We start from the raw sequence: 26,240 nt of genomic DNA on the forward strand, positions 1-26,240 counted from the left end.
TCACGTCCACGCTGTCGCGGCATGCTACCAGTGTTAAAGACTGCGATGGAGCTCCGTATGCCACGGCAAACTGGCTGACACTGACGGAGGCGGTGCACAAATGCTGCGCAGCTAGCGCCATTCGACGGCCAACACCGCGGTTCCTGGTGTGTCCGCTGTGCCGTGCGTGTGTTCATTGCTTGTACAGCCCTCTCGCAGTGTCCGGAGCAAGTATGGTGGGTCTGACACACCGGTGTCAATGTGTTCTTTTTTCCATTTCCAGGAGTGTACTTTCAGAAACAACTTCCTGACACTTAAATCTATACTCTTCCTCAGAAACGCTTTCCTTGCCATTGCCAGTTACATTTTATATCATCTGTACTTCGACCATCATCAGTTATTTTGCTCCCCAAATAGCAAAGCTCCTTTACTATAAGTGTCACATTTCCTAATCTAATTCCCTCAGCATCACCCGTCTTAATTCGACTACATTCCATTATTCTCATTATGTGACCATAAACATGCAACAGATCGACATCAGAAACAAGACCTACGGTTTTGCCCGTCTGTTCGATGGCTCTTCATGGAAACAGGAAGGACCTGTTTGTTTGTTTTTTTTTTTTTTTTTTTTTTTTTTTTTTTTTTACCACTAGGAACTCTTCACCTCTCTAGCGGCGTGCAATAGGGTAGAGTCTAGTACCTAGAGAATAGCATAACTAGGAACACACGATGTTTTTTCGTCCGTAGTTCACTCCAGTGACTGATTTTAGAATCACACGGAGAAATTTGTAATAAAGACACCATAAACAGTTTCCGTCATCTTTAGCAGTTTTTGTTGTTCTTAGACATGAGATTGACTTTTGCGCAACATTTGTACTTCTTTCCTGTTTTACACGTTTGAGCCTATATAATGTATTAAAACTATTTTGAACATTTTTTTAATCCTCCATGTACAGAATTTTACCGATAGTGAAACGCTATACTTTTCGAACTACCTAATAATACTGTACTCTGTACAGCTTGTACCTTGAAACAAAAGAAGGCCTTTTATCATGAAATGTGTGATATTTGCAAGTGATCTGAGTTTCTTTAAGTCTTATCTGTTTTACGTGTATCGAAAATGGACATTTGTGTTACTTTCCAATACATTCCGTTTGAAAACGTATTTGATTGCGATTTGAACTGCATTTGAACAATTTGAATTGGATTCTGCATTTCCTGATTCAGCGTTTGCGCGTACACTAGTATTCTGAGTATCTGTTTCGACGGCTCATCGGCATCACTGTCTGTCCAACCATAGCCAGCTGCGGTAGGCACCATGGAGTCCAAGTCGTCACTTTGATTTAGAAGACTTAGCACCTCATCTTTTGTAAACGGACACTAACACCGTTTTATTTTTGTCTGATAATAAGGAAAGCACACCACACCAACTAGATAATATTGCGATACCAATGACCCCTAAAGAGAGTTCAGTATTCAATAAGTCGTTCGGATAATTCCCAGTATTCCAACAATTAGATCGCATATACTTCTGCAACAATCATCTCCGACTCTCTGGCCGTATAGTAGACGTTATACATCTCTATATGAGTGTGGCAGGGAACAGCTGTGAATATTTTTCATAGCAAGTCGTATATATACGCCTGGAGCACTGAAACAGATTTGGAAACACAGGGTGAAATTTAACAGGACGTACGTACGTACGTGCTGAACAATTTGAGGTAGGGAACCTGGAGTTGGAGAAGACAGCTTAAGGAGGTAATAGGAATAAAATCACAGTACTATGTACTTTTTCACTTACATTAGTTACAGTTAACTGAAAATACCATCATTGACACAATAAACGTACCATTTGTAACGTATCTTTCAAAATGTTCTGAAACCGACCGTCATCAATGTTAATGCAAGCGAACAAGATTCTGACACACCCTGGCAAATATCCCAGGTGTGTTTCGAATCACGCCACAGACAGCTGCAATTCTGGCAACTAATTCTATCTCTGTACCCACTGGGGTCTCATACACAAGTGACTTTAGATATCCCCATAGAAAATAATCAATGGTCTTCAGGTCAGGTCACCTCGAAGGCCATGGAATAGGACCCCCCCCCCCTCGCCAATCCAGCGACCAGGAAATACTTGTAATCAAACTCATTCTCTTCGTTTCATTGCAGGAAATAAGGAATGCACATGTAAATGAATAGCACAGTACATGTAAACTTGTACACATGTTAGTTGTAAATAAGGTGGAAAACAGTAATGCTAGACAAAGCGGTAAACGAATTAGTTCTGTATTTCCTTAAGCTGAAGTCTCCGAACCCCAGGTCCCCTACCTATAATTGTTCAGTGGAGCATTCTCTATGTCTTGTTAAATGTTTACACGCTCTTACGGAAACGCGAGTGCTTAGCGAGTGTATAGCAGGATATCACCTTCTTCAGTATATGCCAAGTTACAGCAACAGCATTCCAAAATCGGGCCTCCACACCCAGCACACACCTAGCTCAACCACCGAACTTTCTACTTGACAACAATATATACTCGTATAACTTCTGAAACGAGCCTCCTTTATACATCTACTCAAGAAAATTATTTACTGTGGCAAATATTACATAAAAAGCTGCCACTTCTCATAATGTAACAACGTTTCATAAAGCTATGTGAATGTGTGAATGAGAGGAATGCTGTTTATTTCAGTCGTGTCCACCGACCTTGGGGAAGTGAGCCTTTCTGTTGTTCCTTTCTTCTTAGCGGAGGCTATTTCCGTTTCTATTGCGCCTTACTGTGCTTTCCCGCTTCTACATGAATACTCGGGATGTGGAGTTTGTCGTCGAAAGACAGCCTGAGAATGTATGCCTCCAACTAGCTGCAATGTTCCCCGCAGTCAGTCAAGCCGCAAGTCCATCCACTATGGCCAGGAGAATGAAAAGTGTCGTTTGTTAAAATAGAGTTCGTAGTTTCTAGAACCCATTGCCATCTTTGAGACTTTTAGATTTCATTCTGCTTTATTCTCCAAAAGTTAGCTAAGAAACTTGGAAACTTACATACGCGACAACACAAATGCTTTACTTTTTTGGGAGAGGGGCGGGGGGAGGAAGGGAGAGGAAGGTTGATTGGTTGGTTCGTTGGTTGATTTTAGTGAGGGGACCAAACAACGTCATCCGTCCCATCGGGTTAGGGATGGATGGGGAAGTAAGTCGGCCGTGCCCTTTCAGAGGAACTGTGGGGTGCGTACTGTAAGACCTTCGGTACACACACCATCAGATTATTTGACTTGTCGCTCTAACGAAATAGGCGAGTGTCAGCAGTATGTCTCGTGGTCTTATTGTGGCGTGTTTATCTTCTGCCATTAGGTCAGACAATAGAAATGCCACTTGCACACTTAGAGTAGCAGATTGACGGTGACCACTTTAAACAGAACTTGATTAATTTTCACACACATTTATTAAAATAATAATAAGCATAAACATTACTTAACTTCATTCTGGATGATATTTACAATTGACGATCTGAAGTTCCTTTGGTCCTGGTACGTTAATCTTATTCTCACATATCTCTGATACTGGAAAAAGTGTCTATACATTTATCTTCATGGCTTTTTTTTTTTTTTTTTTTTTTGGTCATCAGTCTACTGACTGGTTTGATGCGGCCCGCCACGAATTCCTGTGCTAACCTCTTCATCTCAGAGTAGCACTTGCAACCTACATCCTCAATTATTTGCTTGACGTATTCCAATCTCTGTCTTCCTCTACAGTTTTTGCCCTCTACAGCTCCCTCTAGTACCATGGAAGTCATTCCCTCATGTCTTAGCAGATGTCCTATCATCCTGTCCCTTCTCCTTATCAGTGTTTTCCACATATTCCTTTCCTCTCCGATTCTGCGTAGAACCTCCTCATTCCTTACCTTATCAGTCCACCTAATTTTCAACATTTGTCTATAGCACCACATCTCAAATGCTTCGATTCTCTTCTGTTCCGGTTTTCCCACAGTCCATGTTTCACTACCATACAATGCTGTACTCCAGATGTACATCCTCAGAAATTTCTTGCTCAAATTAAGGCCAGTATTTGATATTAGTAGACTTCTCTTGGCCAGAAATGCCTTTTTTGCCATAGCGAGTCTGCTTTTGATGTCCTCCTTGCTCCGTCCATCATTGGTTATTTTACTGCCTAGGTAGCAGAATTCCTTAACTTCATTGACTTCGTGACCATCAATCATGATGTTAAGTTTCTCGCTGTTCTCATTTCTACTCATTACCTTCGTCTTTCTCCGATTTACTCTCAAACTATACTGTGTACTCATTAGACTGTTCATTCCGTTCAGCAGATCATTTAATTCTTCTTCACTTTCACTCAGGATAGCAATGTCATCAGCGAATCGTATCATTGATATCCTTTCACCTTGTATTTTAATTCCACTCCTGAACCTTTCTTCATGGCTATGTACAGGAATATGATAATTTTATTAGGCGCAGACTGAAACTTGACTATAGACTGGTACAGACTAGTGTAGACAAATGCAGACTAATGCAGACTGGTACAGACAAATGCAGACTGGCTGATCGGAGGTCTGTACACTCGTTATAATATCTGTGAGGAGTAAAGGTTCTATGTTAGCAGCGATCTCACTGGCTGTGTTACATGTTAATATGCGGATTGGCGGAAGCAGAATTTGGTCCGTCTCTAAGGCAGCGCCATCTCGTAGTGCGGAGATGGGCGAGCGCTGCGCCTGCGCTGTTGCTCTTAGCGGGACGCGCTCTAGTGGGAAAGTTGTGTACATGCTGAATACGATGAACTATGTAGACAACAGGAACCATCCCAACATTTCCCTGAAGTGATTCAGGGAAAACTTGGAAAACCTAAACCAGGCTGGTCGGACGCGTGTTTGAACCGTGGTCGTCCCGAACGCGAGTCTAGTGTGCTAACCACTGCACCAGTTCGCTCGGCAGGGAGGAAGGTCATGAACAGCATGACTCCTCTCCCTCCTTGCTCATATGCCTGACCGAGGGAACGAGAATCCATTCTGTGAAGCCTCCAAAGCATCGTACCCAATCTTAAAAAGAGGCATGAATCAAACAGTTGGTTGAAACATTAACTGAACAACGTTAAACGAAATGAAACTTCACATGTTGAGAGAGTATATCATGTCACTTTGTTGATTAGAAATCAAGTCAAATTTACAAACAACTTGGTAGTATGAGCACACTTATCAGTATAGTGTTGCACCCCTCTGGCCTGGATGAATGCACCGATTCGATTGGGAGAGGTGTCATGAAGTCGTTGTACACTTTACTGAAGTAAACTGGCCGACAACTGTTGTAACTCTCTGTACGTCCGTCATTCCGCAGATGGTCGCGAGAGTTCGGCTGTTCAGTGCAGACACCTTTCAGCCACCTAAATTTCCAAATTGTTATTTTGTTGAGCTACCAGTTTTTGCGACATATTACGCCATCTTCAGGCTCCCTGATGGACGTGTGGGAAGATTCCCAACTTTGGTCCGGTCGAAATAGTGGTCAGCGTTCAAAGACTGACATCCGTAGAGTTTTGATGTCTGAAGTGATCACTATCTCAAAAATCTATAGATACCAGTCTTTGAACACTGGGCCCTATTTCGACTGGAGCAGAGGTTGGAATATTCCTACACGTCGGTCAGGGGGCCAGAAGATGGCGTAATATATCGCCAAAACTGGCAACCCAATAAAATACCAGTTTGGAAATTTAGATGGCTGAAAGGGGTTTGATCTGCTGATAGCCTAGATTGCTAGACATTGGAGAGAAGCTGACATTCGAGCTGGTCCCACACGTGTTCCATTGGCGACAGGTCTGGGGATCTTGCTGGCCACGGGTGTGCCTCAATAGCGCACAGACAGCTCAGAAAGACGCGTGTCGTATCTGAACGAGCGTTGTCCTGTTGAAAAATGCCTCGAAGATAATACTGTCACATGAGAGGTGGTGCAGGACGTCTGTGACGTACTGTTGTTCTGTCAATCATTACCAACCGTGACCTGATGCCATACCATACAGCTTTCCACACTATTACATCGGGAGTAAGGCTGGATATGTACGCGAAGGCTTTTTCACTCACAGAAAGCTTTTGCGGGAAATATGTGTCGTATAAACAGTGCCAACTTGCACGGAGTGTCCGAGAGTGGACAAGATCTCAGCCGCGCTTTGCGAGTTTAGACATCCCATGTAGACGGCAATTTCCATCTCTCGACAGCTGTTTGCGGTACCTCTCAGACAACTGTACTGGCATTGTAGGGGGAGCTCAGAATGACGAGCAGCTGTATTGCATCCACCATTTGCGCCCTGTTTTACATTTTTTACACTACCACATCTCGGTAATACACTCATGTTTAGAAAAAAAAAAAAAAACAGAACACCTTGAACGAGTAGAGATTAATAGGTCATGCACATTAATATGTTCTCGAGAAATGATCAGCACTGCAGTCACCTCAGTTCAGCATGTCTTGTAGCCTAGTAGCCACAGGGTATGCCATGGGGCCTGATAACTTGTCCCACGCGTGACAGCGTCGACGCATATAAGGCGCGAACGGCGCCCTGTGGTATGGCCATCCATGCTGCATTCACTTGCTTCCAAAATTCATCCGTGACGGTTGGCATTGGGTCACAGCGCTGCGGCCGTCATTTCACCATATCCCCACATTTTTAAATAGCGGCAAGTCTGGTGATCTGGCAGGCCAGGACAAAAGGCTGACGGCTTGTGACACCAAGAAAGCACGTGTTCGTGCAGCAACATGTAGTGGTGCATTGTCTTGATGCAAAGTGGCGTCGGGGTTGTTGTGCAGAAAGGGTATGGCCACAGGTCGCAGGATGTCATTCATATAGATCACACTGGTCACAGTGCCCTGGGCACGCACCAACTGTGATTTGTGGCTGTACCCACTAGCACCCCACACCATAAGGCCTCGAATTGGCGCTGTATGTCTTGAGCAAATGTAGTCACTGTGATACCGCTCCCCCTGTCTGCGGCGAACTAAAATGCGGCCATTATTTTGAAACAGAAACTGGATTAGTGCGAATACACTATCTGATACCATTCCCGTCACCAGCGACGTCGTTCCATACACCATTGCCGTCTAGCATGTTTCCACACAATCTTCAAAGGTGGGCGGAGAAGTGGATGACGCGCAAGTAACCCATGCCGCAATAAACAGCAATGGACTGTCACCCTCGATAATTTACGATGTGTTACAAAACTAAAAACTAAACTCCTTCCGAACAGGCTATGAAGGCCCAACCGCACCGACCGGCCGCTGTGTCATCCTCAGTCCATAGGCGTCACTGGATGCGGATATGGAGGGGCATGTGGTCAGCACACCGCTCTCCCGGCCGTATGTCAGTTTCCGAGACCCGAGCCGCTACTTCTCAATCAAGCAGCTCCTCAGTTTACCTCGCAAGGGCTGAGTGCACCCCGCTTGCCAACAGCACTCGGCACATCGGATGGTCACCCATCCAAGTGCTAGCCCAGGACGACAGCGCTTAACTTCGGTGATCTGACGGGAACCGGTGTTACAACTGCGGCAAGGCCATTGGCCTTACGATGTGTTACACCGATCCACTTGCGTGAGAACCGACGAGGACGCAGATCTATCCTGCAAAGCCATTTGGATGAGGTGTCGATCTTCTCGGGGGGCGATCTGGTTGGTGTGACCTGACCCATCTCGTCTTGTTCTATCGCCTTCCGTGAACCATTTTGCACACACCGACTGCAGTGCCTAAACAATTTGTACCACACGAGCAGCAGTTTTCCGGATGGATGCACCACATACTTGCCTGACAATAATACGCCCTCTTTGAAACTCACTGATTTGACGATATGGTTCGCGCACACGTCTGTGAGGCATCCTGCATGTTGCTCAAGTCACACTGTTCCATTAACTTCGGTTTACAGCGGCAACAGAGCCGTAGGCACATTTTATCTGTAGATGGTGTTGTACTGAGATATCGATGTCGACCTTAAACCCCTGGGCCGACATGATTCAAATGCTAATCATTTCTGCAGAACATACTAAGGTACATGTGCCATGAATACGAACGTCCTATCTATAGTCGTTCAAGGTGTTCTGTTTCTTCTGAACATGACTGTATATTTTTCCGTATTCACGCATACATAAAATGAAAGTACTCACGAAACTGCGAGTTTTGACTCATAATTTGTGGCAGTGGCATGTTTCTGAACGAAGAAATCACCATTTTACTTCCGAACAGCACAAGCAGTTAGCCTTTTTTCGAAAGTTCTAGACTTAAACAGCGTAACGCTGCAAAGACCACAAAAACATTACACAGAATTAATCAATGGAGAAAATAATTGTCACCAAGAGACTCGATATTACGTTAGTGTGGATGACAGTGAAGCGCATTATTTGTTGCGCAACATACACACCATGAGTCCACACGTGATTAATGTGTACCAGCACCATCGGGAAAGTTGGGACTTAAGTCAGCAAGAAAAGAGATAAAGTAAGTTGCCAGGAAGCGGACTGTCTACGAAGTTGGGCATTTAATTAGTTTGTATGAGGAAAACCTAGAGTTATGGAATGTACAGTTTCTGGACTACAGGAACCGAAATACGAAGTGAAGTTGGTTGGCTGAAATGGGTACAGTTTTTAACACCCCAACAGGATAACTTATCAGAGTATTCACAATTTAAGGGATCGGATAAAGCAGTTTTATAACACAGATTAATTAACATAGACAAACAAGTGAAATTACGGTTTGAAAGTAATCGGTTTGGCACAGGGTTAATTGCCATTTAGCTTCAAGTATAAGTCCATATTTTTTTACAGCGTGGTATTTATTGATTATATCGTTATATTCATTTACTGGGTGTTGAAAAACGGACTGTCAGGATACTATGAGTGGTTCCTGAAACTAATTCCAGTAAAAACGTTCAAACAGATGTATGCCCAGAAACGATTCATTTGTCAGATATCCCCCTTATTTGGCTTCTGAACAAGTAATAATAAAATAAAATAAAATAATGGTATAATTCATATTAAACTGGAAGAATGCAGAAGGTTGAAATTAACAGTACAGATAGTCTGAAAAAAAATCAGCAGAGTCCTCTAACTGGGGAGGTATGAAGAATGGTGGCCCATAGGGTTCAGTCTTGGGCCCCTTATTGTTCTTAATATATATTAATTACTTGCCACTCTATATTCATGAAGATGCAAAGCTAGTACTTTTTGCTGATGATACAAGTATAGTAACCACACCCAACAAACAAGAGTCAGCTGAGGAAATTGTAAATAATGTCTTTCAGACATTTCTCCGCAAATGGACTCTCACTAAATTTTGAGAAAACACAGTTTATACAATTCTGTACAGTAAACAGCATAACACCCTTGTTAAATATAGACCATGAAGAGATGTCTGTTGATAAGGCAAAATATACAAAATTTCTGGATGTGTGCATTGGTGAGAAATTGAATTGGAAGAAACAAATCAATGATCTCCTGAAATGGTTAGGTTCAGCTACTTATGCTATTAGGGTTATTGCAAATTTTGGTGATAATTCAGTAAATTAGCCTAATATGCCTATTTTCATGCACTGCTTTCATATGGCATCATATTTTGGCGCAATTCATCATTAAGAGAGAAAGTATTATTGCACAAAAGCGTGTAATCTGAATAATAGCTGGAGCTCGCCCAAGATCACCTTGCAGACATTTATTTAAAGAACTCAGGATATTCACAATACCTAGGCAATACATATATTCACACATGAAATTTGTTATTAATAACCCATCCCAATTCAAAAAACAAAAAAAGAGAAGTGCATAGCTACAACAGTACAAGAAAGGATGATCTTCACTATTCTGGATTAAATCTCACTTTGGCACAGAAAGGGGTGAATTATACTGCCACAAAAATCTTTGGTCATTTGCCAAGTAGCATTAAATGTCTGACAGATAGCCAACCAACATTTAAAAGCAAATTAAAAAAGTTTCTGAATGACAACTCCTTCTACTCTATAGATGAATTTTTAGATCTGAATTAGTAACTGTAAAAAAATTAATTAATTAATTTAGGTGAAGAAAACTTATTTTAAAGTGACATGTTCCTCAATAGGAAATGTCGTATTCATGATCTATTGAACAAGGTTTAATGTATGTATGTAAATAAAGAAACACCTAATAAATTTAATCTGGTCAAGCTGCGAATAGTTTCGATTCCTAAATAATCCAACCATGTTGACCCTGTAAAAAATTACCAAGAATAAGTTTTATTCTTGCGTTTTAATGATATTAGCTTCAAAAAACTGAAAAATTCATTGACACTTATTAAATTATAACGCTGTACTGTTAGTTTTGCCGCAAAATCGTGGATTCAGTCTCACACTGAATGTATGTATGAAATTTTAACTGGATGATAAGCAAACAAAAAGGGATATGGCTCCACACCAGAACATCTTTAGATGCACTTAAATTGCTTAATTCTGAATTGGTGTGCACTTATTTCACACAGGCCGCCTCGTCTCTGCTATAAAATTTTCATTGTTTTGATAAGATGTGAAATATATCACTACGTTAACATAAACTTATATGACCCACTGAATTCCGCGAATACTACTATAAAAATTTCTTCACTCGTACTTTTCCACTTGTGTAACAATGTCCCGTAAGTGTTCTTGTGAAAACTGTTGACATAAAAGATTTGCAAGAACATATACTGGGATCTTATGACCACAACAACCTGAAGTTCGTGACGTCAGTAAATAAGAGAATTTTTGTATCGCAGAAAGTAACTGCTTTATAAGCTAATTATTTTTTTTTATTTCCACAGACGACAAAAACTTCAAGAGGATATGAATTTGTATGTCAGCACGGTCCAACGGAGTGCCAAGGCAATAAAGTACACTCATGTGCAATAAAATATGTAAATAATAAAATGCAACTTCTGAACTACGTAGCGTGTATGATGAGCGATGAGAGTGACCCTGAAGCCATTGGCGAAGAGGTGAGTCTCAGAGTGTAATTCCTCTCTCTCTCTCTCTCCGATTTGTAACTGCTGCCAACACATGTGTATAGTCTTGACACTATACGATACTACAGTACCACAGAGCAGAAGGTTAGTGCATCCTTCCATTCACCTGTTCTATAATGAGCCTCTGTTGCACGTCTACAAATCACATTGGTGAAGTAGCAGGTTAACAGGCAAAAGAAGCAATTCCGCTGCTCTCACTAGTAATCTTTATTTTCATATTTGTACTGCTATTTTTTAAATATTTTAATATATTTATTTCAGCATTTATTTATGATTATGTTTCCACATTCGAGGTGTGTTTAAAAAAAAAACGAACTTTTGAAATAGCGCACCAAACAGCAGAGAGAGCGTGCTGCAGCTAATGAGCGCACCTAGCGGCAGGTTTAGACAACAAACTGCCATTTTCCTCGTGTCGCTCGGACAATCAACAAGCGAACCACATCTGCTGAAGTAAGCACATGTACATACAGTCTGCTCGTTGGATTAGTGCAATGAAGGAGCTTGAAGAACAACTTGTGTATGGGAAATTCTGCTACAAACTTGGCAAAACTTTCACAGGAACATTTCAAATGCTTAGCTAAGCACATGGGGAGGACTGTATGAGTCGCACGCAGTGCTACGAGTGGTTTTAAACGTTTTCAACAGGGCAGTTTCCAAGTGTGGACGTCCTTCCATATCAACAGATAATGACAAGTGAATAGCGTTCGTGCTGCCATTCGCGGAAATCGTCGTTTAATGTTTGGGAAGTTGCTGAGGAGGTGGACATCAGCGTAGAATTGTGCCATCAAATTTTGAGTGAAAAACTTATGCGTTGAGTCAGTGCAAAATTCGTACTGCTTTTGTTGACTGGAGATTAGATACAGTCTCGTGTTCAAATGTGTGAGGAACTGTTTGCTGCTGTTGATGGCAATCAAAAATGGTTCAAATGGCTCTGAGCACTATGGGACTCAACTGCTGAGGTCATTAGTCCCCTAGAACTTAGAACTAGATAAACCTAACTAACCTAAGGACATCACAAACATCCATGCCCGAGGCAGGATTCGAACCTGCGACCGTAACGGTCTTGCGGTTCCAGACTGCAGCGCCTTTAACCGCACGGCCACTTCGGCCGGCGTTGATGGCAATGAAAACTTTCTTAAGAACATCATAACAGGCGATGAGACATGGGTGTACGGCTATGATGCTGAAACGAAAATGCAGTCGTCGCTGTGGGTGGGCAAAGGGTCACCTCGTCCAAAAAGAGTACACATGAGACGGTCAAAGATTAAGGTGATGTTTTGACTAAAAAAGCATTATCCACCGCGTATTTGTGCCAGTTGGTGAGATGGTAAATGAGGAAGTGTACAAGGGAATCCTAGTGTGCATGATGGATGATATGCACAGGGAGTTGCCTGAATTGTGAGAAAACCAGAGTTGGATGTTGCATCATGACAATGCGCCAGCTCACAAGTCATTCCTTGTCTGTAGCTATCGAACAGAACACCACATTCCCATTGTACTCCAACCACCGTATTCTCTGGACCTAGTTCCAGCAGACTTTTTCCTGTTGCCCATACTGAAAAACAAAACATACTGAAAAACTTTCAACGAGGACGTCGATTCCAAACCATAGAGGAGATACAGGGCGAGAAACCTGTACACCATCCCAAATGTTACATGAGGCGTTCCAAAACTGGAAGAAACGGCGGAAACGGTGTATTGCCAGTAGAGGGGACGATTTTTAATGGGACAGTGCTTAAAACCCAGAATGAGATTTTCACTCTGCAGCGGAGTGTGCGCTGATATGAAACTTCCTGGCAGATTAAAACTGTGTGCCCGACCGAGACTCGAACTCGGGACCTTTGCCTTTCGCGGGCAAGTGCTCTACCATCCGAGCTACCGAAGCACGACTCACGCCCGGTACTCAGCTTTACTTCTGCCAGTATCTCGTCTCCTGCCTTCCAAACTTTACAGAAGCTCTCCTGCGAACCTTCCAGAACTAGCACTCCTGAAAGAAAGGATACTGCGGAGACATGGCTTAGCCACAGCCTGGGGGATGTTTCCAGAATGAGATTTTCACTCTGCAGCGGAGTGTGCGCTGATATGAAACTTCCTGGCAGATTAAAACTGTGTGCCCGACCGAGACTCGAACTCGGGACCTTTGCCTTTCGCGGGCAAGTGCTCTACCATCTGAGCTACCGAAGCACGACTCACGCCCGGTACTCAGCTTTACTTCTGCCAGTAGGTAGAGCACTTGCCCGCGAAAGGCAAAGGTCCCGAGTTCGAGTCTCGGTCGGGCACACAGTTTTAATCTGCCAGGAAGTTTCAGTGCTTAAAATGTTGTACATTAAGCAATAAAAATGATACAGCGAAATTCGGTTTCTTTTTTAACATACCTCATGTGCCATTTTGACGTTCTGAATAGGTCAGAAACAGAAATAGATTTGGAATATCCATATCAACAAAAGTGAAACAAAAATGTTTGGTACCTGTGGAGCGCTGCAGATTGTAGATATTATAAATATCTCATATTAATAATTAATTCTTTAATGTGAGCTGTGTGTTGGTACTAGTCGGTTTTACCGGACTACTTTCGCTCACTGTCCATTATCAGCAGTATCTATGTTGCAAAAGGTTCATATTTTGTATAATACGAGGACTATCTGGAAAGAAAGGAACGAGCAGTTGCAAAATGTAAACCGCAGTGAAAATTAAAACTGTGCATTGTGCTGCCACCAACTGACCTCAGTAGTCATTAGACATGGTGAGAGAGCAGAATGGGGCGCTCCGCGGAACTCACGGACTTCGAACGTTGTCAGGTGATTGGGTGTCACTTGTGTCACACGTCTGTACACGAGATTTCCACACTCCTTAACATCCGTACGTCCACTGTTTGCGATTTGATAGTGAAGTGGAAACGGGAAGGGACACGTACAGCACAAAAGCGTACAGGCCGACCTCGTCTGTTGAGTGACAGACACCCGCCGACAGTTGGTTGTCATGTGTAATAGTCTGACATCTATCCAGACATCACACAGGAATTCCAAACTGCATCAGGATCCACCGCAAGTACTATGACAGTTAGGCGGGAGGTGAGAAAACTTGGATTTCATGGTCGAGTGGCTGCTCATAAGCCACACATCACGCCGGTAAATGCCAAACGACGCATCACTTGGTGTAAGGAACGTAAACATTGGGCGACTGAATAGTGGAGAAACGTTATGTGGAGTGACGAATCACGGTACGTAATGTGGAGATCCGATGGTAGGGTGTGGGTATGGCGGATGCGCGGTGATCATCTGCTAGCGAGTGTAGTGCCAAAAGTAAAATCGGAGGTGGTGGTGTATGATGTGGTCGTGTTTTTCATAGGCGGAGCTTCCACTTCTTGTTGGTTTGCGTGGCACTATCACAGCACAGGTATACATTGATGGTTTGAGCACCTTCTTGCTTCCCACTGTTGAAGAGCAATACGGGGACGGCGATTGCATCTTTCAACACTGTCGAGCACCTGTTCATAATGCACGGCCTGTGGCGGAGTGGTTTCACGACAATAACATCACTGCAATGGACTGTCCTGCACGGAGTCCTGACCTGAATCCTACAGAACGCCTCTGGGATGTTTTGGAACGCCGACTTTGTGCCAGGCCTCTCCGAACGACATCGATACCTCTCCTGAGTGCAGCAACCCGTGTAGAGTGGGCTGCCATTCCCTAAAACAACCTTCCATCACTTGATTGAACGTATGTCTGCGAGAGAGGAAGCTGTCATCAAGGCTAAGAGTGGGCCAATACCATTCTGAATTCCACCAATACCGATCGAGGGCGCCACGAACATTTTCAGCCAGTTATCCGGATACTTTTGATCACATAGAGTTCATTGCCCCTTCCCCCCCCCCATCCCCCCATCAATGCATCGTTACACTGCTTCAGAGTGTGGATACATGTATCATGGGCATCACAGCTGCAGAATCGCAAGTTTGTCTGATGCCGATAGCGGTCTCATAATACCTGGCGGACCCAATCGTGCACGCTCACGGAGCCGCGCCTCCAACAGCTGTGTATCACGAGCGCCCTCTGCCACTGCGATATAGGGCGGCCTTCAGCAGTTACATGGCGTTGGGACACTACACAGAAGCCGCTTAGTGGCTTCTCCGACTCCATCGTTGTTGCTGCTGTACGAGCTGCAATATGTCTAATGCCTTTGTTCTCTTGGAGCATACAAGTTAAGTAAATCTGTTTGTTGTGTTTCCTTGTTCGCTAATCATTTCTGCTCCTGTCTGGCTTTCCTATGACGACAGTCGCCACACCACTCTGTCGCCCACCTCTCCTTACCGTTGTGCACGGAGTCGCACAGAACAGAGTGAAAGATTATTTCTAGATGACGAATACAGTGTGGCAGCGCTCGATCTCCGTGGGGCCTCCACACGTTGATACGTCTGTTCTGATGCTGTATGCAGAATTGTGACTCATCTGAAAAGATGATGTGCTGCCACTCCAGTAACCAGTGTTGCCAAAGGGCATAGTCTCGCCAGAGAGGCTCCCTCTGTGGCGAGCCACAACAGTGGTCGCTGCGCTGACAGTCCCTGCTACTCCAGACGTAGACGAACTGCCCCTGTGGATGCTTGCATCGCTGCTTACAGGCCCACTTGCTGACTCATGATCGGTGACGTAGCTGTATGATCCTGTACTGCCAGGTCGAACAGTGCGTCGATCCCCTCAGGCACTAGTCGCTTGGGGCTGTTGAACTCCTGCATGGCGTCGAGTATGGCCGTTCTCAAGTCATATGTTCCATATTCACGCAACAGTCGTGCGATTACCGTAGAACAATGAACCGCAGCCACAGTAGGTCGCGACCCAACTGATGTCGGATTCCGACACGCGCTGGTAGATGCTTCTCCATCTCACACGTGGAAGAGCAACATCTCCTCACAAACGACTAACATTTGAATGCTGTCTGAATGAGAAAGCCACCGCCCAATGTTTCCTTACATACAGAGTGTAGACGACGTTACTCGTTCATACGTTGTGCTGTTGCACTGAAATGCTAATCATTTGCATATCCACACATGTAGTAGACTGAGATTTACACTGATCAGCCGACATATTATGACCACCCGCTTAATAGCTGTTTGTGCGTCTTCGGAACGAAATACATCACTGATTATGCGTATCAGGGATCCGACATATTGTTCGTAGATTTGTAGAGGTGTGTAAAATTAGACATCTGCGCATAGCCCATGAAAATCGCTTAAATAATGGCTGCTGATTTGCGTACGCTGTTATGGCGCCCGGTAGCGACTCAGATGGGTTCCATAGGATTTACATCAGTCGAATTTGGTCGCCGAGACATCAACGTGAGTTCACTATAACGCTCCTCAAACCATTGTAGCAACGTTCTGGCTCCGAGACACGGACAGTTATACTGCTGAATGATGACATCAATGACGGGGAAGACATCAAGCATGGAGGGATGCAGGTGGTTCGCAGCTGTCAGCGTGTACTCGAGTACTACCACAGGTGCCATGCAAGCGCAGGTGAATGTCTTCCACAGCGTAATATTGTTTCCAGCAGCCTGCGTCCGTGGCGTTCTGCAAGTTTCGAGGCCCTGTTTGAGGAGACCACTGTCGACATAGTGGAACAAAAACGTGATTCACCCGAAGATCCGACACATTTCCATTGATCTATGATCGAAAACCGATGGTCCCGTGCCCACTGCATTCGTAATTGACGATGTGATTGAGCTGTATGTTCACCAATGTACGATAAACGGTGTGCTACGAAACACTTGTGCGTACACCAGCAGAGATGCCACAGATACTGTCTACCCTAGTTTACGAACCAGACAAGCCTCTGGACCCCACGTTCTGTGAAGGGTCATGGACGTCCAACCATTAAGTGCGTAGTGGTAGTTTCGCTGTCCTTCTACCTCTTTCCGCAGATGCTCACGACAGTAGCACGCGAACATTCGATCAGCTTTACCGTTTACGAGATACTCGTTTACGGGCTCTGCGTAATTATAATCTGCCCTTTGTCAGAGTCGCTTATCTCAGTGGATTTCCCCATTTTTAGCCCATATCTTCGCTAGGGTGACCCCCGTCCGTGGTTCACATGGCTCTGAGCACTATGGGACTTAACATCTTAGGTCATCAGTCCCCGAGGCAGGATTCGAACCTGCGACCGTAGCAGTTGCGCGGTTCCGGACTGCGCGCCTAGAACCGCGAGACCACCGCGGCCGGCTGCCCCATCCGTGTCTGCTCCGCTTACATGCTTTTGTTACTGCGTCATATCCCCAGGTGGCATCCAACGTCGCGATGGGCAGTGTTGGTTGGCTGATTTGAGGGAGGGGACCAAACAGCGAGGTCATGGGTCTCATCGGATTAGGGAAGCATGGGGAAGGAAGTCGGCCGCGCCCTTTCAAAGGAACCATCCCGGAATTTGCCCGAAGCGATTTATGAAAATCACAGAAAACTTAAATCAGGATGGCGGGACGTGGGTATGAACCGTCCTTCTCCCAAATGCGAGTCCAGTGTGCTGACCACTGCACCACTTAGCTCGGTGGTGGGCAGTAGCCGTAACGTTTTGGCTTATCAGACTATATACTCTACAACTAGCGGAAACCAATATTCTCTGTCGTGTTAACATAAGGCCAGAGCTACGCCACTCAAATTTCTGCTTTCTGATTTCCGAGCATCAGTTGTTTTACAAGAATGGTGTCTGAAGCTCAGCGGTCTGATTTCTTCAGAATGCTTGACTGACCAATTCGTCTAGTACAACAGATGTTTTAATACAGGTGTTAAACTTAAAACATAAAACTGAATGAAAAGTGCAGTAGTCGTCTGTAGCCGTAGTTATTTAAGTCGATTACAGTCCCACTCAATGCTCCTCGTTTCCTGACGTAGGCCCACAGGAAAATACTCGGATTGGTAAAGTGATGACAGTTAGCGATTTTATCACAGACTGGACATTCATTATTTATGATGGTTTTTATCAATTGAGGAAGGCCGAGACCTTTATCTAGTCACAGCAACTCTTACTCTGCGGCATTCTGTAACAGTTCTCTATATGATATGACATGGCATTTAAATACACCAGAAGATGCGACTTAAAAGCTGCCAAACCGGTTATGTGAGACTCTAATCGACCTAAATTGCTACAGCTACAGAGGACCACTGCACTTTTCATTGGGTTCTATATTTTAAGTTTTAACACTTGTATTTAAAAGTCTTTTGTGCCGTAGGAATTGGTCATTCAATCAAGTGTAACTATTTTAGCTCTACCTGGCCTAATTTTAAAATTATATGTAACGAGTTCGTCAGGACGGTGAAGTCAAGCTATAAGTACATTAATAATATGTTTTGGATGTCACAGATCTCACAAGGAGCAGGAAGGGTACAGCTCAAGAAACGATGTTTGCAAATCGTACTCGCTAACACTTGCAAAACTGTTGATATACACCCACCCAGATTACCAGGATTGTGAAAAACCACTGAAGCAATAACTCTTCTAACATTGCGACACTCCTTTTACAAGCTGCGACATAGACGCCAACATATCCTGGAAGTATGGAATTCCTTTCTTTAATTCCTGAGAATGATCACAAACATTGATTTCCTTTCAAAGGCCGGCCGGAGTGGCCGAGCGGTCCTAGGCGCTACAGTATGGAGCCGCGCGACCGCTACGGTCGCAGGTTCGAATCCTGCCTCGGGCGTGGATGTGTGTGATGTCCTTCGGTTAGTTAGGTTTAAGTAGTTCTAAGTTCTAGAGAACTGATAACCTCAGCAGTTAAGTCCCATAGTGCTCAGAGCCATTTGAACCAACCTTTCAAAGTTGGCTCATTGTGAGATGTAAACAGAGTTGTGTATTATAGTACAGTCAGTGTAACAGTGCCGCTGTTCACATCGTGATTTTCCCAGAACTCTGGCCTGTTCTGCATTGTATTATTACACCTAACTTTGTTAAGACTTCATTACGACATCACTTTGGCTTAATCAGGATAATACAAGATGTCTTGTGTTTTTTACGGATGGTTATTATCCATAGAAGTCTTACGACAATTTGTCTGTGATCGTTGACTGGAATTAAGGAAAGAAGGTATTACATAACGTTTCGACTAGAAAATCTCGTAATGAGATAAAACAAATTATTAACACTCGCGAAACTGAGCTTGCTCTGTACCTCCATGATATGCATATTGCTGTAGGCAACGGCACTTAGGTTTATGCCGTGTTCCTTGACTACAGGAAGGCTCTTGGTATCATCCCGCACTGCCGTTTAGTCAAAAAAGATCGAGCCCATCAAGTATCGGACCGGATTTGCAACTGGATTCAAAAGTCCCTTGCAGATAGAATTCAACACATCGCTCTTAACGGAACAAAATCAACAGATGTATATGTAATTACCGAAGTACCCCAACGAAGCGAGACAGGACCATTACTGCTCAAAACATAAATAAACGATCTAGTAAAAAGCGTCGGAAGCTCTCTAAGATGGATCACAGGTGGTGTGGTTGAGCATAAGAAAGTAGCAAAGCCACAGAACTGCCGATTTGCATAATGACCGGCAGAGAATTGATCCTAAAATATAACATATTGCGCATACATAGGAAAAGGAATCCACTACTACACAACTACAATGTTGACAACAAATTGCTGGAAACAATAACATCCGTAAAATATCTAGGAGTAACTATCCAGTGCGACCTTTAGCGGAATGACCACATATAGCAAATAGTAGGCAAAGCAGATGCCAGAGTGAGATGCATAGGGAGAATGGTAAGGAGATGTCACTCATCCAAGACGGAAGTAGCTTATAAGGCGCTTGTTTGACCAATTATTGTGTATTGTTCGCCTCTCTGGAATCCTTACCAGGTAGGACTGTAGAAGACATAGAGAAGATCCAACAAAGAGCGGCACGTTTCGTCACGGGATCGTTACAGATATGCTCAATAAACCCCCTTCGCAACATTACAAGAGAGGCGTTGTGCATCAACAGGGAGATTTACTGTTGAACTTTCGAGACAGCACTTTCCGCGAAGACTCGGACAATATATTGCTTCACACGAAGGAAGGACCACGAGTAAACCAAGCTAAGGCAGATATCGTGTGGTAGTGGATGGGGACCATCGAGCACTGCGGAGGGTGGTCGTAAGAAATCGCATGAAGTCACTCGTGAGTTCCAAACTGCTACTTGAAATCCAGATGGCACAATGACTGTGCACGGGAAGTTAAAGGGAAGGAGTCGTGGTCGAGCATCTTCTCATAAGCCACACATTTCTGCAATCAGCACTATGTGATGCTTGATGTGGTGTAAAGAGTGACGCTACAAGACAGTGGATGATTGCAAACGAATGATTTGGAGCGATGAATAACGCTGTACCCTGTGGTAAACCGATAGCAGGATGTGGTTTTGTCGAATTCCTGGAGAACGTCACGTGCCATCAGCTGTAGTGGCAGCTTTGAAGTGTGGAGAAGGCAGTGTTACGGTATGCGGGTATTTTTCGTGGCTTCAATGTGGTCCCCTTACTGCACTTAAGGAAATGCTTAATGTGGAAGCTTATGAATACATTTGACAACATTGTGTACAGGAACGGTTCAGGGGCGAGGATTGTCTCTACCAGCATGACAACGCCCCTTGTCATAAAGTCGCACAGATGACAAAATGGTAGATATCGAAATAGACGACAGAGGGATAGAGAAACAATTAAAATCGCTCGAAAGAGGAAAGGCCGCTGGACCTGATGGGATACCAGTTCGATTTTACACAGAGTACGCGAAGGAACTTGCCCCGCTTCTTGCAGCGGTGTACCGTAGGTCTCTAGAAGAGCGTAGCGTTACAAAGGATTGGAAAAGGGCACAGGTCATCCCCGTTTTCAAGAAGGGACGTCGAACAGATGTGCAGAACTATAGACGTCGATCAGTTGTAGAATTTTGGAACACGTATTACGTTCGAGTATAATGACTTTTCTGGAGACTAGAAATCTACTCTGTAGGAATCGGCATGGGTTTCGAAAAACACGGTCGTGTGAAACCGAGCTCGCGCTATTCGTCCACGAGACTCAGAGGGCCATAGACACGGGTTCACAGGTAGATGCCGTGTTTCTTGACTTCCGCAAGGCGTTCGATACAGTTCCCCACAGTCGTTTAATGAACAAAGTAAGAGCATATGGACTATCAGACCAATTGTGTGATTGGATTGAAGAGTTCCTAGATAACAGAACGCAACATGTCATTCTCAATGGAGAGAAGTCTTCCGAAGAAAGAGTGATTTCAGGTGTGCCGCAGGGGAGTGTCGTAGGACCGTTGCTATTCACAATATACATAAATGACCTGGTGGATGACATCGGAAGTTCACTGAGGCTTTTCGCAGATGATGCTGTGATGTATCGAGAGGTTGCAACAATGGAAAATTGTACTGAAATGCAGGAGGATCTGCAGCGAATTGACGCACAAGCACAAAATAGCAGGTCAGCAACTGGAAGCAGTTAATTCCATAAATTATCTGGGAGTACGCATTAGGAGTGATTTAAAATGGAATGATCATATAAAGTTGATCGTTGGTAAAGCAGATGCCAGACTGAGATTCATTGGAAGAACCCTAAGGAAATGCAATCCGAAAACAAAAGAAGTAGGTTACAGTACGCTTGTTCGCCCACTGCTTGAGTACTGCTCAGCAGTGTGGGATCCGTACCAGATAGGGTTGATAGAAGAGATAGAGAAGATCCAACGGAGAGCAGCGCGCTTCGTTACAGGATCATTTAGTAATCGCGTAAGCGTTACGGAGATGATAGATAAACTCCAGTGGAAGACTCTGCAGGAGAGACGCTCAGTAGCTCGGTACGGGCTTTTGTTGAAGTCTCGAGAACATACCTTCACCGAAGAGTCAAGCAGTATATTGCTCCCTCCTACATATATCTCGCGAAGAGACCATGAGGATAAAATGAGAGAGATTAGAGTCCACACAGAAGCATACCGACAATCCTTCTTTCCACGAACAATACGAGACTGGAATAGAAGGGAGAACCGATAGAGGTACTCAGGGTACCCTCCGCCACACACCGTCAGGTGGCTTGCGGAGTATGGATGTAGATGTAGAAAGTTGCATGGGTGGGGCAATGGTTTGTGAATAATAACATTCCTGAAATGGATTTTCCTGCCCAGAATCCCCACCCTACCCCAATGTAACATCTTTTGGATGAGTTACAAAGTCCAGACCAAAGTAACCAACACCTCTATCTCCTGTGGTTTCAGCCCGTAAGGAATAACGAGCCGCCATTTCGCCACAGACATTCAAGTACCTTCCTGGAATTCTCCCCAGTGGAGCCAAAGCAGTCACAAAGTCGACTAACAGATGTCCGGATAATTTTGAGCAGATAGTCCATTTCTTTTCGTCTTGTGGTATCCTGCCCACTGGAGTAATATAGGGTGCCTAGACTGCTGCTTTCTCGAATAGCTAAACAACAACTCAACCAAATCACATTAATGGTTTTTGTTACAATAAAGTAGATTGAAAATACTTAACTTGGCGTTTGTAGAAAGATTAGTCGCAAGCAGTTGGTGACATGCAAATAATCAGTGTCCTTCAATGTATACAATTTCCATGATAGTGAATGATACTGTTCACAAGTGACGGCTCGTCTTCCAGTGCTGGTCTTCTACTGCAGCCGAGGTTAGGTGGCGCGTCGCTTTTGTTCTCATCGTGTAGAGGCCGCTCTTGTCGTGGTGACGTCCTCGTCAGCATACTACTGGCTGACGTCGTCTCACAGCCCTCTCTGCTGTATCGCCCTTGATCTTCGTGCCGGCGCCTGTCGTTATGCCGAAACACATCTGTTTATTGACAGTCAAATAAAAGAAATTTACGATTTACTCTTAAGTCCAGTACTTCTTCTCAGCTTCATTGCACACAAAATACTTGTGTCCTTGCTTAGCGACGTTTTTAAAAGCCAGTAGGAAGACAAATAATCTCCAATCACAACGTGAGAGTTCGTTTAGATGAGCCGAAAACAGATGTGCACTCTGAAATCCGGCACTCAGAATTACACTAAATGACAATGCAAAGCCTGCAGTGCACAACCTGAACATCGTTCCTATAATGTTGAGTACCCAACGGAAAATACACTCATATTCAGGAAAAAAACGGAACACCTTGAACTACTAGATATAAGACGCTTATATTCACAGGACTTGTACATTGGTATGCTCTGCAGAAAGGATTAGCATGTGAAGCATGCCGGCCCCATGTTTCAAGGTCAACATCGATATCACGGCGTAACACCACGTACAGGTAAAATGTGCGTGCGGCTCTCCTTGTCGCTATAAACCGAAGGTGATGTATCAGTGTTACTTGAACAGACGTGCAGGATGCCTTGCAGACGTTTGCGCGAACTGCACTGTCAAATCAATAAGTTTGAAAGAGAGTTTGTTGGAATGAGAAACTGTGACGCATCCATCCGGGAAACTGGTGCTCGTGTGGGACGAAGTCTTTCGGCAGTGCAACGGGTGAGAGCAGAATGATTCGCGGAAGGCCGTTGAACACGACGAGATGGGTCAGGTCGCGCCACCCAGACCACTCCCGAGAAGATGGACACCTCATCAGAATGGCACTGCAGGACAGATCTGCGTCCTGCTCGGCGCTACAGTGTAACACATCGTACACTATCAGCGGTGAGAGTCCGCCGTCGTTTATTATGGCTTGGGTTACGTGCACATCATCAATTTCTCCGACTACCATTAACAAATGAGCAGAAACACACTAGATGGCAATGGTGAATGGAACGACGTCACTGGGGACAGAAATGGCATCAGATAGTCTTATCGGACGAATCCAGGTTCTGTTTGATTGAAAATAATGGCCGCATTTTGGTTCGCCCCAGGGAGGTGGAGCGGCATCACAGTGACTGCATTCGCACAAGACATATACCGCAAACTCGAGGCGTTGTGGTGTGGGCTGCTACTGTACACAACCAAAAATCACAGTTAGTGAGTGTTCAGGGCACTGTGACCAGAGTAACTTACGTGAATGACATTCTGCGACCCGCACCCATTTCCTTGCCGCACGACAACCCAGTCACTATTTATCAGCAAGACAATGCACGATCACATATTGCTGCACGAACATGTGCCATCTTGGGGTCACAGGACGTCAGCCTTTATCTCTGGCCCGCCAGATCACCAGACTTGTCGCCATTCGCAAACGTGTGGGATATGGTGAAACGACGGATGCAGCATTGTGACCCAAGCCAACCAACACAGATGAACTTTCGAACCAGGTGATAATTCGTCATGGGTAGGTATACAACAGGGCGCCGTTCGAGCCTTATATGGGTCAGTTGATGCCATAACGCATGGAACAACTTATCAGGGCCCATGGTGAACCCTGTGCCTGTTAGGCAGCAGGACACATGCTTAACCGAGATGACTGAAATGCTAATCATTTCTATAGAACATACTGATGTACATGTCCTGTGAATATGAGTGTTCTGTCTATAGTCGTTCAAAGTGTTCTGTTTTTTCTGAACATGAGTGTAGTTTTCCGTCTACACTGGCTGAAGTAACGAAACTTTAACCCTTTCAGACCCGACTTTTTTCTGGAGGAAGGAAAATTTTTATTTATGTAGTAATGAATGCTTTTAGATGATTTTTTAAAGATTTTATATGCAAGTTTTATACAAAGCTCTATACCCGTTTTCGAAACATATTTCGCATATTTGACTTCATTATATTGACCAAAATAACTAATTACGAAATTTTCTCTATTGTAATAAATAGTAAAATGTTCATTCAGTAATTATCATACAAAATAACAATAACAATATTCGAACATACGGTGCAATATATCGAACCAAACACAACCCTGTATGCTGGCCGGAGTGGCCGAGCGGTTCTAGGTGCTGCAGTCTGGAACCGCGCGACCGCTACGGTCGTACGTTCGAATCCTGCTTCGAGCATGGATGTGTGTGATGTCCTTAGGTTAGTTAGGTTTAAGTAGTTCTAGGGGACTGATGACCTTAGAAGTTAAGTCCCATAGTGCTCAGAGCCATTTGAATCACAACACTGTATAATGTTTTTCATCAGTTGCTACGCTGTCTTCCTGATATTTTCTCAGTGAAGCCCAACAGTTGGCAGCACTTGCACATGAAGGAAAGATCGAACTGACAAATGTATGCTTCAGGTTACCATTGGTAAAAAATACTTCTATTGCATCCAGGACACAGTAAAATTTAATGTTCACAATTGTAGTCAGGGGTCTGTAAGGGTTAATTATAACCATTCTGTCTGCCCACATTAGTTGAGTGGTCAGCGAGACGGAATGCTACGCCAAGGGGCCCGAGTTGATTCCCGGCTGGGGCAGGAGATTTTCTCCGCTCAGGCACTGGGTGTTGTCCTCATCATCATTTCATCCCCATCTCTGAAGCTCAAGTCGCCCAATGTGGCGTCGAATGTAATAAGTACTTGCTCTTGGCGGCCGAACTTCCCTAAATGGGGGACTGCCGGCCCACAATGCCGTACGCTCATTGCATTTTTCATAACCATCCTGCGTATCTGCCGATCGTCGTTGCTGGCGCGCACTATCCGCGAAAGGAATTAAATCATGCCTCATTGTGTCTTGTGGAGTAAATATTTAGATGAAGATTTTGAATCCTTTCTGTCGATGCGGTGTCAAATTCAGGCTTTCACTGGTTACTTTTTTTTCTTTTGTCCTTTATGTTTATTTCAGCACATAGTTCTTGTTCTGCCATTATTAAATATCCAAACTGTACAAACTCTTCGTTTTTCTCTGGTTCTAGTGCGCCCAATTGACGGGTATTCCGTGGAAGCCGATACTGAAGTGTTCGAGGGGAAGAGAGGGGACTGAATTGCTGAAGGCCAATGGCGACTTGACAGAGGCCCTAGGCCCTGAGATGGAAGGCGTACCAGCCATCACATTCAACAGGGTAAGTCGGACAGCTGTCGCGTCGCGAGACTGAACACATTAAAGCGCTACAGTGCACCACACGAGTTTATTTTGCCAGGTTTATCATGCGGGACTACTTGGGTACAAAGCAGAGCGTATTCAGCTAATAACTGCCTACTACGGTGTCTTTTTAGTAAAACACTCTCTAGTTGAAATATATTATGTTACTGAACATAATCCGTCAGTCCAAAAAGTTATGAGATTCCCCTCCCTTCCTCTGTCCTTTTCCCAGGCTTCCTCCCCCCCCCCCTTCCGTCCTGTTTTTTCCCCGCCTGCCCTCTCTGCCACTCTTCTCTCCCCCGAGTCCTTTTGCATTCCCCTCCTCTGCC

The 26,240-nt window shown here is 44.4% G+C and overlaps 1 protein-coding gene and 1 pseudogene across 2 annotated transcripts in view; one reads left to right on the forward strand and one right to left on the reverse strand.

The window, feature by feature from the left end:
- Positions 1 to 26,240, forward strand: part of LOC124717231 (gamma-interferon-inducible lysosomal thiol reductase-like) — an 84,255-nt gene that overhangs the window by 41,274 nt on the left and 16,741 nt on the right. Inside the window, exons 3-4 of one of the 2 annotated variants that reach the window (XM_047244030.1) lie at positions 10,784 to 10,957; positions 25,745 to 25,891. In XM_047244030.1, the coding sequence (XP_047099986.1) occupies positions 10,784 to 10,957; positions 25,745 to 25,891 (321 nt within the window). The remainder of the gene's footprint in view (positions 1 to 10,783; positions 10,958 to 25,744; positions 25,892 to 26,240) is intronic. The other variant, XM_047244031.1, reaches the window with a different exon arrangement.
- Positions 7,415 to 7,532, reverse strand: LOC124717471 (annotated as a pseudogene).

The sequence above is a fragment of the Schistocerca piceifrons genome, chromosome 9 (assembly GCF_021461385.2).
Source record: "Schistocerca piceifrons isolate TAMUIC-IGC-003096 chromosome 9, iqSchPice1.1, whole genome shotgun sequence".
NCBI lineage: Eukaryota > Metazoa > Arthropoda > Insecta > Orthoptera > Acrididae > Schistocerca > Schistocerca piceifrons.